The 18,112-nt window shown below is 66.9% G+C and overlaps 1 protein-coding gene across 1 annotated transcript in view; it reads left to right on the forward strand.

Moving 5' to 3' along the window:
* The first annotated feature begins 16,913 nt into the window (after positions 1–16,913).
* HS3ST4 (heparan sulfate-glucosamine 3-sulfotransferase 4) overlaps positions 16,914–18,112 on the forward strand; it is a 111,482-nt gene continuing 110,283 nt past the window's right edge. Inside the window, exon 1 of the mRNA XM_075899950.1 lies at positions 16,914–17,987. Within this exon, the coding sequence (XP_075756065.1) occupies positions 17,287–17,987 (701 nt within the window). The 5' untranslated portion in view covers positions 16,914–17,286. The remainder of the gene's footprint in view (positions 17,988–18,112) is intronic.

The following is an 18,112-nucleotide window of genomic DNA, read 5'->3' on the forward strand; positions in this document are numbered from 1 at the left end:
TCGCCTGGGCTGGCTGGGGGCCACCATCACCACCAGGCGAGAAGCAAGTGGGCGAGAACGGCGGGTGAGCTGCAGGGCCACAGGCCAAACCCAGGCATCCTGGCTCCTCTGGGCCTAGGTCTGCATCTCCAGCGGCGCGGTGCGTGCGCCCGTTCCGGAGAGACTGAGCTCAAAGCCGAGGGGCAGAGCTTCAACTTGTCCTTCCAGCGTCTAACGATTTCCAAGCGTTCCCTGCCACGGACTGGGCACGTCCTTTCGCAATACCCCGTCCCCACCGCTGCCGGAAGTGCAGTCTGCTCGTTGGGATTGGGCCCAGGAACAGCATTCTCAGCGGGCCTGGGCCCAGCTCCAGCGTTCCCAGAGGGATCAGGCCCAGCTCCGGCGTTCCCAGAGGGATCAGGCCCAACTCCGGCGTTCCCAGAGGGATCGGGCCCAGTTCTGGTGTTCCCAGAGGGATTGGGCCCAGCTCCAGAGTTCCCAGCGGATTGGGCCCAGCTCCAGCGTTCCCAGAGGGATCAGGCCCAGCTCCGGCGTTCCCAGAGGGATCGGGCCCAGCTCCGGCATTCCCAGAGGGATCGGGCCCAGTTCTGGTGTTCCCAGAGGGATTGGGCCCAGCTCCAGCGTTCCCAGAGGGATCAGGCCCAGCTCCGGCGTTCCCAGAGGGATCGGGCCCAGCTCCGGCATTCCCAGAGGGATCGGGCCCAGTTCTGGTGTTCCCAGAGGGATTGGGCCCAGCTCCAGAGTTCCCAGCGGATCGGGCCCAGCTCCAGCGTTCTCAGCAGGATCGGGCCCACCTCCGGTGTTCCCAGAGGGATCGGGCCCAGCGCCAGCGTTCTCAGCAGGATCGGGCCCAGCTCCGGCGTTCCCAGCAGATCGGGCCCAGCTCTGGCATTCCCAGCGGATCAGGCCCAGCTCCGGCGTTCCCAGTGGATCAGGCCCAGCTCCGGTGTTCCCAGCGGGATCGGGCCCAGCTCCGGCGTTCCCAGCGGATCAGGCCCAGCTCCGGCGTTCCCAGCGGATCAGGCCCAGCTCCGGTGTTCCCAGCAGGATCGGGCCCAGCTCCGGCGTTCCCAGCGGATCGGGCCCAGCTCCGGTGTTCCCAGCGGATCAGGCCCAGCTCCGGTGTTCCCAGCAGATCGGGCCCAGCTCCGGCGTTCCCAGCGGATCGGGCCCAGCTCCAGCGTTCTCAGCAGGATCGGGCCCAGCTCCGGTGTTCCCAGAGGGATCGGGCCCAGCGCCAGCGTTCTCAGCAGGATCGGGCCCAGCTCCGGCGTTCCCAGCAGATCGGGCCCAGCTCTGGCATTCCCAGCGGATCAGGCCCAGCTCCGGCGTTCCCAGTGGATCAGGCCCAGCTCCGGTGTTCCCAGCAGGATCGGGCCCAGCTCCGGCGTTCCCAGCGGATCGGGCCCAGCTCCGGTGTTCCCAGCGGATCAGGCCCAGCTCCGGCGTTCCCAGCAGATCGGGCCCAGCTCCGGCGTTCCCAGCGGATCGGGCCCAGCTCCAGCGTTCTCAGCAGGATCGGGCCCAGCTCCGGTGTTCCCAGAGGGATCGGGCCCAGCGCCAGCGTTCTCAGCAGGATCGGGCCCAGCTCCGGCGTTCCCAGCAGATCGGGCCCAGCTCTGGCATTCCCAGCGGATCAGGCCCAGCTCCGGCGTTCCCAGTGGATCAGGCCCAGCTCCGGTGTTCCCAGCGGGATCGGGCCCAGCTCCGGCGTTCCCAGCGGATCAGGCCCAGCTCCGGCGTTCCCAGCGGATCAGGCCCAGCTCCGGTGTTCCCAGCAGGATCGGGCCCAGCTCCGGCGTTCCCAGCGGATCGGGCCCAGCTCCGGCGTTCCCAGCGGATCAGGCCCAGCGCCAGCGTTCCCAGCAGATCGGGCCCAGCTCCGGCGTTCCCAGCGGATCGGGCCCAGCTCTGGCGTTCCCAGCGGATCAGGCCCAGCTCCGGTGTTCCCAGCGGATCAGGCCCAGCTCCGGCGTTCCCAGCAGATCGGGCCCAGCTCCGGCGTTCCCAGCGGATCGGGCCCAGCTCCGGTGTTCCCAGCGGATCAGGCCCAGCTCCGGCGTTCCCAGCGGATCGGGCCCAGCTCTGGCGTTCCCAGCGGATCAGGCCCAGCTCCGGTGTTCCCAGCGGATCAGGCCCAGCTCCGGCGTTCCCAGCAGATCGGGCCCAGCTCCGGCGTTCCCAGCGGATCGGGCCCAGCTCTGGCGTTCCCAGCGGATCAGGCCCAGCTCTGGCGTTCCCAGCGGATCAGGCCCAGCTCCTGCGGCGGCGCACCTGGCGTTGGTGCAGGTCAGACCCCCTCTGGCTGCAGCCCGTCCTGAGGAACCAGCCCCCGGTAAGTGACTTTGCCGGGGCGGCGGACGGGGCACGCCCGGCGGACGGGGCTCTTGCCCCGCAAGGCTGTCGAATGCTCTTGCCTGCGGCCTGGCCGTGTTGCCAGCCCCCGGGCAGGGCTGCTCCAGCTCGCTGATGTTCTTCCAGGTGGATTTACTCTTGGGGGCAGGTGTCCAGCAGCCAGGATGGGCGGAGCCAGGGCAGGTGGGCCAAGGGAGACATCTCCCTGCCATGGGCCAGCCCCGGTCACCTGTCCTCCCACAGGCATGGGACGCTGCCGGTCGCAGGGCCTGCGATTTCTGCGCCCGGGGCCCTTGCCCAGAGGGAGCCGCCAGAGGGTCACTTAGCCCCTGCTCACCCTGCGGGCAGGCTGGGGAACCGCTGTCTCTCGGCGAGATGTCATGCCAGCTCGGTGCGTCACCCCACCCCTGCCGCTGGTGGGTGACGCAGCTGCAGGAACAATGGGTGGTCAGGAACTGGGGGCAGGAACGTTGTCACCCCCCAGCACCCACCCTGCCCTGCAAGTGGGGAGGCAGCAGGGTACACTGTCCAGAGCGTGGGGCTGGGAGCTCCTCCACAGCCGCCTGTACGTCCTTGGTCAAGTCACTTAGTCTCTCTGCTCCTCCCTTCCCATGTGTGCAATACCCCTGGCCTGCCTCCCAGGGGAGAGCGAGTGACTGCAGGACACACTGTGAGGCACGGGGACCACATAAGCACCTAGGAGAGTTTCTTGGCTCTGCAGCTCGCTCACTGGGTGCTTTTGGGCAAGCCTTGGCCTTGCTCCGTGCCTCAGTTCCCCCTGGAGGGCGGATGCCAGTTCGCCCCCTTGCGAGCTGAGCCTTGCGCCTGTGGTATGAACATACACACCGGAGACACCTCGCTTTGCTTCCGTGCGGTGTAATCTTTGTCAGCCCACCCCGCCATCAGCCGGAGGCGTCTCTTCCTTGCGAGCCTGGCACTCGGCTTGCAGGTCTATCTCCTGACAGCGCGCAGATAACGCCACTCACCCGCAGCCTGCGTGTCGGTCACGGCAGCCCGGGAGCACTGCCCGGCCACCCCGACGTGCTGCCGTGGGACAGGGCGCCGGGGGGCCGCAGGGCGCTGGGCCTGCCTGCTGACGTGGAGCCGGGGACTCGGGGCCCTTTGTGCCACTGGGCAGCCCGTGCACTGCAGACGTCGCTGTGGCCTCGAGCCAGCGACCGGGCTCTGCCCGGCAGTGCCCTGAGGGCCGAGAAGGGGGCCGCTCTGTAGGGGGGCAGGGCAGCGCGACGGCCCAGAGACGGGGGGCCAGTCGGATAACGAGAACAGGGGCGAGGGGGCAGCCGGGTCCGGCACAGGAATCCCCCGCCCCCGGGCCCGAGCCGGCCACGGGCAGCGGGAGGTTCCCAGGGTCCTTCCCTGAGCCAGGCTCCTCCAGGGACGCACCTCGCGGGGCCGCCAGAGGCCACCTGCAGAGCGGCTGCACGTCCCTAGCGCTCTCATTGGCTCTCCCGGCAGACAGCCCGCCCACAAACGGCAGCAACGGGGAGGGGGGCAGACGCCTTGCTCCCAGGGACACGCAGGTGATGGGGCCGATCCTGGCCCAGTCGGCAGCAGAGCGGGCGAACTCCACGGGCCGGGCCCTAGGCTGTGCCGGCCGTGGGGACGTGGGGCGAGAGGGGTGGCAGGAAAGGCCTCACCCGCTCTCGGTGCAGCCCCGTGGGAGGCGGAAGGTCGTTTCCCTCGGCGTGTACCTCGGCGCTGGCGAAGGTTCCCTTCCTCCTCCTCCTGCCGGAGCCTCTGGGCCGGTGCAGCGGAGCGCGAGGAGCCGGGGTGCCTGAGCCCTACAGAGGGGTGAGCACAGAGCAGCTGCCCCTCTGCCCCCAGCGCCCCTCGAGCGGCAGAGTGGCCTCCCGCAGCCTGCACAGAGCAGCTAGGAGCTTTCGCTGGCCCTCACGTGGCTCCTGCCTTTGCAGGTCACTCCCCAGTTCCTGGCATGCCCAGCGCGGGGCCAGTCTGCCGTGTTTCGGACTCATGCCAAACAGGGAAACGGGAGCAGAGAGCCAGGCTGGGGCAGGAGGGTCTGGCTGTCTGGCAGGGCTCTGAGCAGCGACACGGCGTGGCAGGCAGGCGGAGATCTCGTCCATGCCTTTGGCCGGAGCCCCACTTCCTGGGCCAGCAGCAATGAGGTGATACATCAGTTCAGAGCTTACCCAGGCCTAAGGGGCCGTGGTGACCGCTGAGCCTGGAGTCCTGTATGGCACGGCCTGGCGATTCCTGCCCCCCTGCTGTGGGGCTGAGGCCGGAAGCCCTCCACAGCAGATGGAAAGACGTCAGGCAGAGGAGCTAACCCCAACCCTGGCAAAGCTGGTCCAGGGATCCCTCCTGCCCCTCCCCTTCCAACGGGCACCTAATGTCCAGACTGGCGTTAGATGCTGGCCCCACTGATCTCTGCTGTCCCCTCTGCTGCCAGAGCTCTTCTCCCCGGGAGGCACTGGCAGGCCAGGCTCAAGCAGCGTCTCGCTCTCCTGGGTAAGCGACTGGCGGGGACTGTCACGTTACTGGATCTTGAGGGGAGCAGCCAGATCGCTGATGCACCCATAGGTGGGGGTGTTGGCCCCAGAAAATGGTATAGAAGGGGCCATGTGGGGTGTTGAATAGAAGCTCACTGGCTGCTAATCCTACGTACGCTAGTCATGTGTGTGTATAATGTCTGTGTGTGCAATTATAAACATGGACTTGGATGGACACTGAAGATTTCCCTGCATGTGGTTGAGCATTGGGCAGGGCCGGGCCTGTGGACATGCTAATTAGCGAGGCCCTGTGGGACAATGGCTCTCAATGGGCCAAGGACACACCTAAAGAATGAGGCTGACACCTGAGGGCTGCCAGCAGGGAACACAGAGAATGGCCACTGGCCAGGTGACCTGCTGCAGCCAAGAAAAGACCAGGAAGGAGTATAAAGAGGCCATGTGGTCGACGCCATCTTGTTCTCAGCTCAGCACTTCATCCCAGAGGCAACAGTGCAGGGATCGAAGAGCCAGGAAGACCTGTGAACCCATCCTGATCCTAGGATGCGCAACAAGAACTTTTAAACCAGCAGCTGTAACATCTCTGCTAGAGCCTGCATCGAGGACTGGGAGATTCGGTGCATGTAACGTACTGTACTTTAATAACCTTACTCTCAGGCTTTTCTTTCTTGTAGCAATAAACCTTTAGTTGTTAGATGCTAAAGGATTGGCCCAGCGTGATTTGTGGGTAAGGTCCGGAGGGTAAATTGACCAGGGATCTGTGGCTGGTTTCTTGGAACCGGACAGAACTTGTTCGGGGTAGGTGGGATTGGGTGCTAGGACCCCCCACCTGTGTATAGGCCCGGGGCCATCTGGGGCACGGGTATTGCTGGGGTGTCGGAGGGGTTTTGCTCGGGAGGCTTCAGGCAGGCGCTGAAGCGCTCTGTGGGACTGGTTTGTGGCCTGTTTGGAGAGGTCTCCAGTCTGGGGGCTGTAAGGAGCCCGGAATTTGAGCAATTCGCCCTCAGCTGTGCCCAGACCGGCCCAGTCCGTCACAGGGACAGCGACCGGGACATTGGGGGGGGCTGTCTGCTCTGTAACCAGTGTCCCCACCTGGCTGCGCTGGGCTGTGAAATTCCCACTGACTCACCCACGTTATTGGCCCAGACAGCCAGGCCCAGCCTGGGCAGAGAACAAGGCTCTTCCCAAAGACAAAGAAAGGGATGCGGAGACGGCCACCCAGCTGGGGGGCAGGGCTGGGAGCTGGGGGTCTGAGTGTGGGGAAGCATGGGGGCAGCAGACTAACCAGTGGGGGGGGGGGGGGTCAGGGGCCTGTAACCCCTCCCCCAAGGGAACTAGGCTGTCGGCCTAGCCTGTGCCTACATCAGACGCACGCTGGGCTGTATCTCGCAGAAGCAATAGGCCCATGTGCACTCTCCTGGCCGGCGGAGGGTCCCCTCTGGCTGCGGACGGGGCTGCAGGGTGGGGGGCTCCCCGACTGTGCCATCACAGTGGTGTCGGGGCGGGACGCACTGCACCCTGTGGATGGAGCTTCCGGCAGCGAGTAACAAGGTGCAGGAGGAGGAAGGGGCTTGCAAGAGCCAGGCGTGCTGGAGGCAGAGCGAAGCGGTTCCTGGGAGTCATGGGGCGCTGCAGCATCCGGCTGGTGAGTCTGCACCCCGGGGATCGGCGGGGCGATGCCTGCGCCCGACTCCTCAAGGCAGAGCTGGTGGGGCTGTGCAGAGAGAGGGGTCTGCCCGTGGGGAAAGCAGCCAAGGCCCAGCTGATTGCCCGGCTGGAAGAGAATGACCTGTCCAGGGGCCAGGATCCTGTCCCAGCGGGGAGCAGCCAGACACCCCCTGGGAGCGTCTCAGACTCCCAGGCAGGAGGGAGGGCTGGAGTCCGCCAGACAGACGCGGTGCCCGCCAGGCCACGCTCCGCCAGCCGTGATTCATCTCGGGCAGGGTCCCCCCTGACACAGCTGTGACGGCCGGAGATCGAGCTGAGGCTGAAGGAATTGGAGGAGCGTAGGGAGGAGCGCCAGAAATGACAGAAGGAACAACAGGACCAAGAGAGACAGCAGCAGCATGAGCTGGCCTTGGCGGAGCGGGGATGACAAGGGGCCCGGCTGCGTGAGTGGGGAGGGCCCCAGGGGGTCAGGATGGCCAGACACTTGGAGACGCTCGTGTTGGTCCAATGTAAGGACGTGGGGGACATGGACGGGTTCCTGTGAACTGCACCAGAGCCCCCCGGTGGACCGGCTCCAGCAGCTCCCCCCTTGCTGGGTCAGGAGGCCGCAGGGGGGCTCGCCCAGCTGGAGGATCTGCAGCCGGGTGACTACAAACGAGTCCAACAGGCCCTGCTGCACAAGCGCGGGCTGACCCCTGAGACGTACAGGAAGAGGTTCCGGGGGTGCAGAAGGAGCCAGGGGAGACCTATGTGGATCTGGCCTCCCGCCTGGCGCAATCCTGCCGCAAGCGGGTGCTCAGGGTCGGGGCCCAGACCACAGAGGACCTGGTTGAGCTGATGATCCTGGAACAGTTCTATGGAGCTGTGCCGTAGTGTTGGTACCTTGCTGGTTGCTAGGCTGGGGCTGTGGGTGACCCCCACTGGCTGCTGCCTGTACCACGGCCCAGCAGGGCAGGGGATGAGTCACTAGGCCAGGGTCTCCCAACCTGTCCGACCAGCTACCCCCCAGGGAGAGGAACAAAGGAAGGTGGATGCCGCCCCTGGCTGGGGGGCAGGGCTGGAAGTTGGGCAGTTTCTGTCTGGTATCATGAAGGAAGCAGCTTAGGCAATGGGCTGGGATTTAGGGGCCCAGGCTCCCCCATCTCAAGGGGGCTGAGGCATCCTAGGCCTGCCCTGGAACCAGATTCCATCTGTGCTGGGCTGTATCCTGGAGAAGCAATAAACTCCCTCTGGGTATGTCTACACTACAAAGTTAGTTCGAACTAACGCATCTAGAACTAAAAACTAGTTCGAACTAGCGTTTTGCTAGTTCGAACTAGTAAGTCCACATTGAGTGGACTCTGAACAGGGCTTAAGGATGGCCGGAAGCAGTGCTGGCAGGGCATAAAAGGAGGACTTAGAGCATGGAGATGCTGTCTCAGGCTAGCCGAGGGCTGCGCTTAAAGGGTCCCGACCCCCACCCCGGACACACAGTTCTCAGGGGTGCCCCGCTTGCAAAGAAGTTCTGGCTTGGAGTGCCCTGAGTGCCCACACTGGGCACATCACACCACTCGGCCATCAGCCCGGCTGCACTTGCCGCAGGCTGCCATCTGGGGAGAGGGAGTAATTGGGGGGCTGCAGGAGAGCTTCCACCCTCAGAAGCCCACAGAGCCAGCCCAGTCCTCCCCATTGGGGGCTCGTACCCCATTCCTCCCTCACCTCCTTCCACTTACCCTTCCCTAGCCCCCCTTCTTCTTGATGTACAAAATAAAGATAACGTTTCTTCCAACATTGACTCTGTCTTTATTGAAAAAAACTGGGGGAGACTGGGAAAAGGAGGTGGGAGAGGGGAAGAGAAAGGCTGGGAGAGGGGAGGGCAACTAACATGATCAGGGGTTGGGAACAGGTCCCAGATGAAGAAAGGCTACAGAGACTGGGACTGTTCAGCTTAGAAAAGAGGAGACGGAGGGGGGACAGGATAGAGGTCTCTAAAAGCAGGGGTTGGGTGGAGAGTGTGCATTCAGAAAAGTTCTTCCTGAGTTCCCATAAAGAAGGACTAGAGGACACCAAAGGAAAGGAATGGGTATCAGGCTTGAAACTAGTAAGAGAAAGTTGTTGTTGTTGTTGACAAAGCAAATAGTTAACCTGTGGAACTCCTTGCTGCAGGAGGCTGTGAAGGCTACAACTAGAACAGAGTTGAAAGGGAAGTGAGATCAAGTCATGGAGGTTGGGTCAATGGAGTCCTATTAGCCAGAGGGTAGGAGTGGTGTCCCTGCCCAAAGTTTGTGGAAGGCTGGAGAGGGATGGCACGAGACAAATGGCTTGGTCATTGTCTTCGGTCCATCCCCTCCAGGGTCCCTAGGGTTGGCCGCTGTCGGCAGACAGGCTACTGGGCTAGATGGACCTTTGGTCTGACCCAGTACGGCCATTGTAAGCTCAGGGCTCAGTGTCGGGGGTCTCAGTGGACCCCCTTGATTTTCATGCACACCTGGTCCTGGGTGGCCAGGCTGGCAGCTCTCCTGCCCTAGACGGCCACTTTCCTGTGCCTAGTGCGGAGATCGTGGACGAGGTCCACGATGTCCGCACTAGCCCAGGAAGGTGCCCGCCTCTTGCGGTCCAGGGCAAGCTCCCGGGAGCCGCCAGCCTGGTCCCGGCAAGAGGGGGTGGGCTGGGGGGCATCGGGTGGGTGGCTCTGTGCCGTGCCAGGTGCAGGGTCTGCTGGCTGGGTGCTGGCAGGCTTGCACCTGGCACGGGCACCGTAGCCAGCCCGTGCCCCTTTAAGGGGTCCGGGGCTGGGAGGGGGGCATAGAGTTTCCCTGGTGTTGGCCAGAGTGGCCACCAGGGAAACCTGGGGAGGGCTAGCCTCCCACTAGTTCGAACTAAAGGGCTACACAGCCCTTAGTTCGAACTAGCTAGTTCGAACTAGGCGTTAGTCCTCGTAAAATGAGGTTTACCTAGTTCGAACTAAGCGCTCCGCTAGTTCGATTCAAATTCGAACTAGCGGAGCGCTAGTGTAGCACCTATTAAAGTTAGTTCGAACTAACTTTGTAGTGTAGACATACCCTCTGTTCTACTGGCTGGGGGAGTCTGTCCGTGCCATTCCGGGGATGCAGGAGACGGGAAACCCCAACGCGCTGTCACAGGAACGTGCCTGTCCAGCCTGAGGCTGTGGCTCAAGGACCGGAGGCCAGAGGACCCCCAGGAGGCCGGGAGGCTGGCGGACGAGTTCCCGGAGAGCCGGTCCGGGTGTGAACGGGAGTCCTGGAGAGAGAGGGAATCGCGCAGAGACCGGATCTCGGCTGAGCGACGGAGGGAGTCATCCACGGGGCGAGCCCAAGAGACAGGGCCCAGTCATCCGCCCCCAGAGACACAGGCAGGGCCCGGGCGGAGCTGGCCCAAAGGGGCCCGCAGGACCTGACCTGCCATCGCTGCGGGCAAAGAGGCCACAAGCGGGCTCAGTGCCCCAGGCGCCAGGACAGGCCCCACAACTCCCGGGGTTAACTGGGTGGGGCTGGGGGAGGGGCAGGCTGCCCCAGAGGCAGGGGCCGGCAGGCAAACCGCAGGCCAAAGTGGGGGAAGGCTGCTCAGGCCGACCCCTCCCGGAGACCTGATGCTCCGGAGGCGGGTCTCTCCGTGTACCGGGTGGGCAGGGCCCCCTGCGGAGCGAGAGCCTCGTGCCCCTGCAGGTGGGTGGCAGGGAGGTGACGGGCCACTGGGACACGGGGCGGAGGTGACGCTGGCCCGGCCCGAGGTCGTAGCCCAGACCACATGGTGCCCGACACTCCCCTGACCCTGAGGGGCACAGACAGGACCCGTTTAAGGTGCCCGTAGCCCGGGTGCATCTGAAATGGGGGCCAAGGAGGGCCCCAGGGAAGTGGGGGTCACTGGCACTTGCCCACCGAGGTGCTGATGGGGGGGACCTAGAGGAGTGGCCAGACGGACCCCACAGGACGCTGGTCACCCCCCGTAGCCAGAGCCAGCGAGGGGCTGGTGACCTTGACCCAGGGGAGAGCTCTCTGCACGGGCCTCAGGGCCCCGTCCCAGCAGACACAGGGCCCAGCAGGGCTAGAGCCCTGGACCCAGGCAAGGGGGGGCCAGGTCCCTGCCCCAGCGGCTGAATTCCAGGCGGAGATGCAGGTGGATCCCTCCTTACAGTCGCTGAGGGACTGGACCGGCCTCGGCGCAGCTCAGCCCTGGGGGAGGCGGCCAGGAGAGGTCCCTGTGGGGGAGGGGATTCCTGTTCCGGGAGTGGCTCCCCCCAGGGAAGGTGGGGGCGTGGGGGTCCAGCAGCAGCTGGTGGTCCCCCAAAGATATCGCCCTGGGCTGCTGTATCTGGCCCATGACATCCCATTCGCGGGGCTCCAGGGGCTCCGGCGCACCCGGCTCAGGCTGCTTCGGGCCTTTTCCTGGCCGGGGATGTTTGCGCCGGGCAGTGGTCCTGCCGGGCCTGCGACCCCTGCCCCAGGGCGCGGAAAGCCCGAGACGGGGGAAGCTGCCTTGAGGCGCCGGCCCATCGTAGAGGAGCGGTTCCGGAGGGCACAACAGAGATAGTGGGGCCTGTCGGCCGGGCGACCCGGACGGGGAACAAGAACACCTGGTAGCCCGGGGCCGTGGCCCTGCCCTCTAGCGAGGCAGACATGGTGGCAGACGCGTTGCTGGCCCTTTTCAGCAGGGGGGTCCCCCAGGAGTCCTCACGGACCAGGGACCCCACTTCATGTCGGCCCCGCTCCGGTGCCTGTGGGAGACGCACGGGGCCCGGCTCACCTGGGCCCCAGCGTAGGGCGCCCGGCCCCGCGGGCTGGTGGGGAGGTGCCAGGGGACCCTGGCGCAGATGCTGGAGGCCTTTATGCACCAGCACCCGCAGGACTGGGACGAGTCCCTGCCCCCCCGCTGTCTGCACAGGGGGAGGCGCCCCGAGGGTCTGCCAGGCTCTCCCGGACCGAGCCGGGGTGCAGAGGGGGAGGGGCCCCTGGGCTTGCTGAGAGAGTTATGGGGGGGATGCCTCCCCGGATGGAGCGTCGGGGGTGAAGACGTCCTGGCTTTCCGGGAAAGGCTCGCTGAGCTCATGGCCCTGGGCAGAGCCCCAGGGGAGCAGAGGGGCTGGTCCGACTGCACAGAGTGGGCCGTGCCGGCCCCTCAAAGCCGTGCAGCAGCCGACCAGCGGGGAGCCGGCTCCTGCAGGGCAGCGCCAGTGTCACTGCTGCGGCTTTACCCGGCGGGGGCCCGACCTTCCCCAGGCCACGGCGGAGTGACCCCGCTCAGTTTGCCGTAGTGGGGGGGGGGGCTGTCTGCTCTGTGACCCGGGTCCCCTGGCTGGGCTGTGCGATTCCCACTGCCTCCCCCACGTGTGGATTGGCCCAGCCTGGGCAGGGAACAAGGCTCTTCCCAGGGGGAGACAAAGGAAGGGAGGGGGAGACGGCCCCTGGCTGGGGGCAGGGCTGGGAGCTGGGCAGGGAGAGCGTGGGGCAGCAGACTAACCAGTGTGGGGGGATCAGGGGCCTGTAACCCCTCCCCCAAGGGAACTAGGCTGTCGGCCTAGCCTGTGCCTACATCAGACGCACGCTGGGCTGTATCTCCCATGTGCACTCTGCTGGCCGGCGGAGAGGCCCCTCTGGCTGCGGACGGGGGTGCAGGGTGGGGGCTCCCTGACACGCTGTCACTGAGACGCTCCCAGTCCCCTTGCACCGGGGCCCAGCTGCAGAGCGGCACCCGCCTGCGGCCTGCAGAGAAAAGCATCGCCACGGAGCTGGAGGAACGCTGCTGGCGCCACCGAAATGGGCCCGTCTGGATTCCCCCGCGGCCAACCCAGCTCCCAGGAAAAGCCACCGAAACGGCGCCCATGAGCTCGGGGAGACCGGGCGCCTCGCCCAACCGAGCAAGGGCCCCATGACAGGGCCTGCCGCCAGACAGGCACCCCAGGGCCAGAGGTGCCTCCGCGGTTCCCTGCCCCCGGCCTCCTTCCACAAACATGCCCGGCTCGTTCAGTCCCCGCCTGCACGGGGCTGATTCACGGCTCTCAAACGACCTCCTGCCAGGCTCCCGACGGCACCGCTCTGCTCCGTGGGGCCCTGCCCCTTCTCCCGACCCCTGCAGGAGTCCTCCTCCTCCAGCCCCTTCCCCTGCCCTCACCGCAGGAGTCCCAGGCCTGCATCTCCCTGCTGCCTTCCGGCTGGGATCTCCTGCTCCCAGAGAGATCCCAGCCTCATCCAGGATCCTGGCAGGCTCATCCCTGAACTCCGGCTGGGTGTAGCCCCAGGCCGTGCCCACAGGACGCCAGGGAGGCCCAGGGCCAGCAGGAACCACAAACCCAGTTACATTGCATAGGGGGGGAATTAGAAGTGACTTAAATCTTCATATCCCAGGGCAGCCACTGAATAGCAGGGGCTTGAAAGAAGCCGCCTCTGGGAGGGACGTGCCATAACTCTCGCTGTGGGGTCCTTGCACCTGCCTCCAAAGCAGCCGGCCGTGGCCCCTGGCAGGAGAGGGCGGATCCTGGGTCTGATCTGCCCAGGTGACTCCTGTGCGGAGCCAACAGCACCTGCTGGACTCTGACAGCCTGGGGGCGAGTTCCGGGCTAATGAAGGTGCCTGGAACACGATGGAAACGTAGGAGCCGTCAGCAGCAGAAACTGTCATGGAAAGTGTCCCACTCGGTCAGCTCCCACCGGCGCAGCCAGACACCGGCTCCCACTCCCCTCCGCTCAGGGATGTGCTTGGCCTCCCCCCCCCCCAGAAATGCTGCTTCTGTCACAAGGGGTGAAACCCTCCACAGCGAGCCTGGGCACCCGCCCGTCGCCGGCCCTGACAGGCTGGCTGTGCCGTCTCCGCTTGGTGTCTGTGCAGCCCCGCCCGGAGGGGAGCCCCTAGGATCTCAGGCTGCAGCGTTTCGGGAAATGCCCTGGCTTGCACGGGGGCTCCGCTTCAGGATACATAACTGACATTTTTCTGGCCCCTCTTGTTTTATCCTGGGAGCTTCCCTTGGTTCCAGGGCAAATCTTCCCCTGGCCCGTGAAAACGGCGCTGCCAGGCAAACCGCATCTGGCCAGCAGGGCATCAGCGCAAAGGCAGAGGCGCGGTGTCTGCTGGGTCCGGGGCTCAGGCAGGAGGCCGGCAGAATCGGCCCGTCTTTCTATTATTGACTCCACTAGATTCCCAGTGGCTCCTCCAGGCTGAAATCAAAGACAAGCCAGCGCAGAAGCAGGTGTGCAAAGCTGCAAGACTGGCCAAGCTCTGTTCGGAGGCAACTCCTCCAGCATGGCATTGGGGGCAGCATGGGGGTCGCTGGGCACCGCGGCGCGCCTGAGGCAGGCCTGGGGCCGTCATGCTCCAGGGAAGGGGAGCGGGCAGGGAGCAGCAGGCTGTACGCTCCCCGCGCCCCAGCAATCTGGAGCCAGCAGTGGCTCTATTGATTTGCTTACGCTCACACTGCAGCAGCTGCTTGGGATTTAGGTTAAGGATGGCTGGAGAGGCTACAGCCAGTCTGCTCCCCACTTCTGGCCCTCACAGGCCTCCCTCCAGCTGCACTGGGCTGAACTCAGCCCTGCCCCACCCACGCAGCTTTCAGGGCCCTTACCTTTGAATCCAGATGCCACCCTCGGGTCCCACTGGCCCAGTGGAGCACACGTGGCCCCTCGCCTCCGGTCACCCGCACAGCCTCCGTGGCTTGCCGGCTCTGGGCTCTCGTGGGCGTGCCCCCAGCCCGGCCCTGCTCAGCCGAGAGCTGGCTCCGGCGTGGAGCCCGAGGCTGAGTGACGGAGACTCGGCCTGACTCCAGGCAGGCCAGTTACCCCGTTCCCAGGACGGGAACACGGGGAAAGGAATCCACTCGTTGCAGGGAATGATTGACAGGCCACCGGGCCCCAAGCCGTCCAAACGCCGCTGGAAGGACTCATCTCTCTGGGAGCCGAAGCGGCGCAGAGGAGCACATGTCCAGCTGAGAGCAGCATTGAGCTTTGTTCACACTGGGGAGAGTCCAGGCTCTTCCTCCTGTTCCATTCATTTGTCACGGTGCCTGGCAGCGCCCAGCCACAGGGGCTTCCCCTCTCCAGACGGGGCTCTGCCCTGGGCTCAGCCCAGCAGCGACATGCACAGCGTCTCCAGAGCACCTGCCCTGCTGGGTGCGTGTGCGATCAGCCCCCCCCGCCCCCGCACAGACACACTGCCCTGCCTCTGAGCAGCAGAGGGCCGGGAGCCGAGCCCCCCGAGGGGCTGACGCCCATTTGTCAGGCGGAGGAGCCTGCGTGGCTGGCTGCAGAGCATGTGCCGAGGAGGGGCTCCTGCCTTCGGGTGTGCTCTCCCCCGGGGGAAGCTGAGGTTCCGGGGTTCGTAGGGGCACGGTGGCTGCCCCCAACCCAGAGGGCTGGTCCCTGAATGGGCAGCCCCACACAGGCCTCCCTGGTCTCACACGGGAGCTGGGGGAGCTTGCAGGGGGACGTCAGAGGTGTCCCCTAGGCCCAGGCCTCTGAAACTCGCCCCCCCCCCCCCCATTCACTGTCCAGTCCCTGCTGAGTCCCGGCAGTGATGCCGAGAGGCGCTCGAGTTCCATTGTCCCTCGCTCTCTGGTCGGGCCACACAGCAAGGAGACCCCACGGCGCCACGGGCCAGCCGCCAGCCTGGGCCCAGGGGGATCGATGCTCCGGGACTGCAGGCTGGGTGGGAGGGCCCCTTCTGTGCACCTGCCCTGCCTCCACCCAATCCTCTGCCCACCCCGAGGTGCTCACCGACTCCAGGGCAAGGGGGAGCGTCACACACCCATATCCACCCCTCCCCCCACACCCCGAGCTGCCTGGCTAAGCCCTGCAGCCCCGCCCTGGCCCCAGACAAGAGCGGTTACTCGGGGAGGGGAGGGGCGAGCCAGGCCTGCCTCTGGGAGTACGGTGCCTTGAGCCCCATGGGGCGAGCCAGCCCTGCCTCTGGGAGTACGGTGCCTTGAGCCCCATGGGGCGAGCCAGCCCTGCCTCTGGGAGTACGGTGCCTTGAGCCCCATGGAGCGAGCCAGGCCTGCCTCTGGGAGTACGGTGCCTTGAGCCCCATGGAGCGAGCCAGCCCTGCCTCTGGGAGTACGGTGCCTTCAGCCCCATGGGGCGAGCCAGGCCTGCCTCTGGGAGTACGGTGCCTTGAGCCCCATGGGGTGAGCCAGGCCTGCCTCTGGGAGTACGGTGCCTTGAGCCCCGTGGAGCGAGCCAGGCCTGCCTCTGGGAGTATGGTGCCTTGAGCCCCGTGGAGCGAGCCAGGCCTGCCTCTGGGAGTACGGTGCCTTGAGCCCCATGGGGCGAGCCAGGCCTGCCTCTGGGAGTACGGTGCCTTGAGCCCCATGGAGCGAGCCAGGCCTGCCTCTGGGAGTACGGTGCCTTGAGCCCCATGGGGCGAGCCAGGCCTGCCTCTGGGAGTACGGTGCCTTCAGCCCCATGGGGCGAGCCAGGCCTGCCTCTGGGAGTACAGTGCCTTGAGCCCCATGGGGCGAGCCAGGCCTGCCTCTGGGAGTACGGTGCCTTGAGCCCCATGGAGCGAGCCAGGCCTGCCTCTGGGAGTACGGTGCCTTGAGCCCCATGGAGCGAGCCAGGCCGGCCTCTGGGAGTACGGTGCCTTGAGCCCCATGGGGCGAGCCAGGCCTGCCTCTGGGAGTACGGTGCCTTGAGCCCCATGGGGCGAGCCAGGCCTGCCTCTGGGAGTACGGTGCCTTGAGCCCCGTGGAGCGAGCCAGGCCTGCCTCTGGGAGTACGGTGCCTCCTCCGTCATGCTGAGTGGAGCTCTTGGGTGGGAGGGGCTCTACGGGGGGGGGGGGGCAGGCTCTCCTGTAGGGGTCACATACTGTAGGCCGGTCTTTGGGCTTTTCCCAGCAGAGGGAATCCGCACTCTCTGGGCAGGGCCCTATCTGCTCTCATGAAAGGGGGGCTCATGGCTCGGGGTCACAGTGGCCCCTGCTTGGAGTGCCAAGGGCTGGGGGGGGGGGTAGGTGCAGGCTGACTCGGGGCAGGGGAGCAGGGGGCAGGCACAAGTAAGCTAAGGAGCAGAGGAGTGGGTGTGGCTGCAGGGGCTGGGGGCAGCAGGGGCGAAGCGCGGCGGTGCAGGGCCAGTAAGGCCAAGCGCTGCAGGGGCTGGGGGCGGGGGCTGGGGGCAGGGGGAGCAGGGGGCGAAGCGCGGCGGTGCAGGGCCAGTAAGGCCAAGCGCTGCAGGGGCTGGGGGCGGGGGCAGGGGCTGGGGGCAGGGGGAGCAGGGGCGAAGCGCGGCGGTGCAGGGCCAGTAAGGCCAAGCGCTGCAGGGGCGCAGGGCTGAGCCGCTGACGGGCGAGGAACGGGAGCGGCAGCAGGGATGGGGGAGCCACTGGGGCGGGGCAAGGGCGGCCGAGGTTGGCGGGGGGAGCCGTTCGGGGGAGGGGTCTTTCCTGCGCGTCCCCTCCCTCGGCCCAGCGGGCGGCTCTCCCGGGTCGGGTGCGCTCTGCCGCCGCTCCAGCCGGCCGGGGGCGGGCTCTCCCCACGCCGGGAGCGCGCTCTCCGCCTCCCACTCGGCACAAAGTTTAGCAGCGGGAACTCGGGCGGCAACAGTGCGCGGCGGCGGCGGAGCCAGAGCGCAGCATCGCCGGCCGCGCCGCGCCACGGAGCCGGTCCCATGCGCCCGGCCGGCCACAGGCGGCGGCACCGCGGGGGCGGCGGGGTTCCGCGCTGACTGTGCCATGCGGGGCTCCCCCCCGGCGGCTGCGGGGCGGGAGGGCAGCGGCGCCCCATGCAAGCGGGGCTGCCGGGCGGCGGCTGACACCATGTGCGCCCGGTGCCCGGGGCTAGGAGCGGGGAGCAGCCATGGCCCCCCCCGCCCAGCCCGGGGCGCAGGGCGGGCGCGGCTCTAAGGGCCCCCCCGCTCGGAAGCTGCTTTGCATGTGCAGCCTCTCGCTCTGCCTCACCTACCTGTGCTACAGCCTGATGGGGGGCGCCGGCCCGCGCGCCCTGCGCTCCCCCGCCGGCCTGCGCGGCTCCCCGGCGCCCGGCGCCCTGCGCTCCCCCGCCGGCCTGCGCGGCTCCCCGGCGCCCGGCGCCCTGCGCTCCCCCGCCGGCCTGCGCGGCTCCCCGGCGCCCGGCGCCCTGCGCTCCCCCGCCGGCCTGCGCGGCTCTCCGGCGCCCGGCGCCCCGCGCAGCTCCCCGGCGCCCCGCGCCCCGGCCACCGCCGCGCCCCCCACTCGGACCAGCAACGCCAGCCGCGCGGGGGTGGCGGCCGCCTGGCTGCGCACCGCGCTGGCCCCCGGCGAGGCGATCGCGGCGCAGAGCGGCGCCTTCGAGAGGGAGCCGCAGGAGTCCAGCACCACGGACGAGGAGCTGAGCCGGGCGGGCAGCACCACTCCGGACTACGGCGAGAAGCGGCTGCCGCAAGCCCTCATCGTGGGCGTCAAGAAGGGGGGCACCCGGGCGCTGCTGGAGGCCATCCGGGCGCACCCCGACGTGCGCGCCGTGGGGGTCGAGCCCCACTTCTTCGACCGGCACTACGACAAGGGGCTGGAGTGGTACCGGTGAGCGCGGCGCGGGGAAGGGCCGGGCGCCAGCGGGAGGGAGCGCGCCCGGCTGGAAGGGCTGGGCCCGGGCGCTCTTGTCGGGCTGGGGGGAGACCCCCGGGCGGGTTGGTCCCAGCGCCCCC

This window comes from Pelodiscus sinensis, chromosome 16, assembly GCF_049634645.1.
Source record: "Pelodiscus sinensis isolate JC-2024 chromosome 16, ASM4963464v1, whole genome shotgun sequence".
NCBI lineage: Eukaryota > Metazoa > Chordata > Testudines > Trionychidae > Pelodiscus > Pelodiscus sinensis.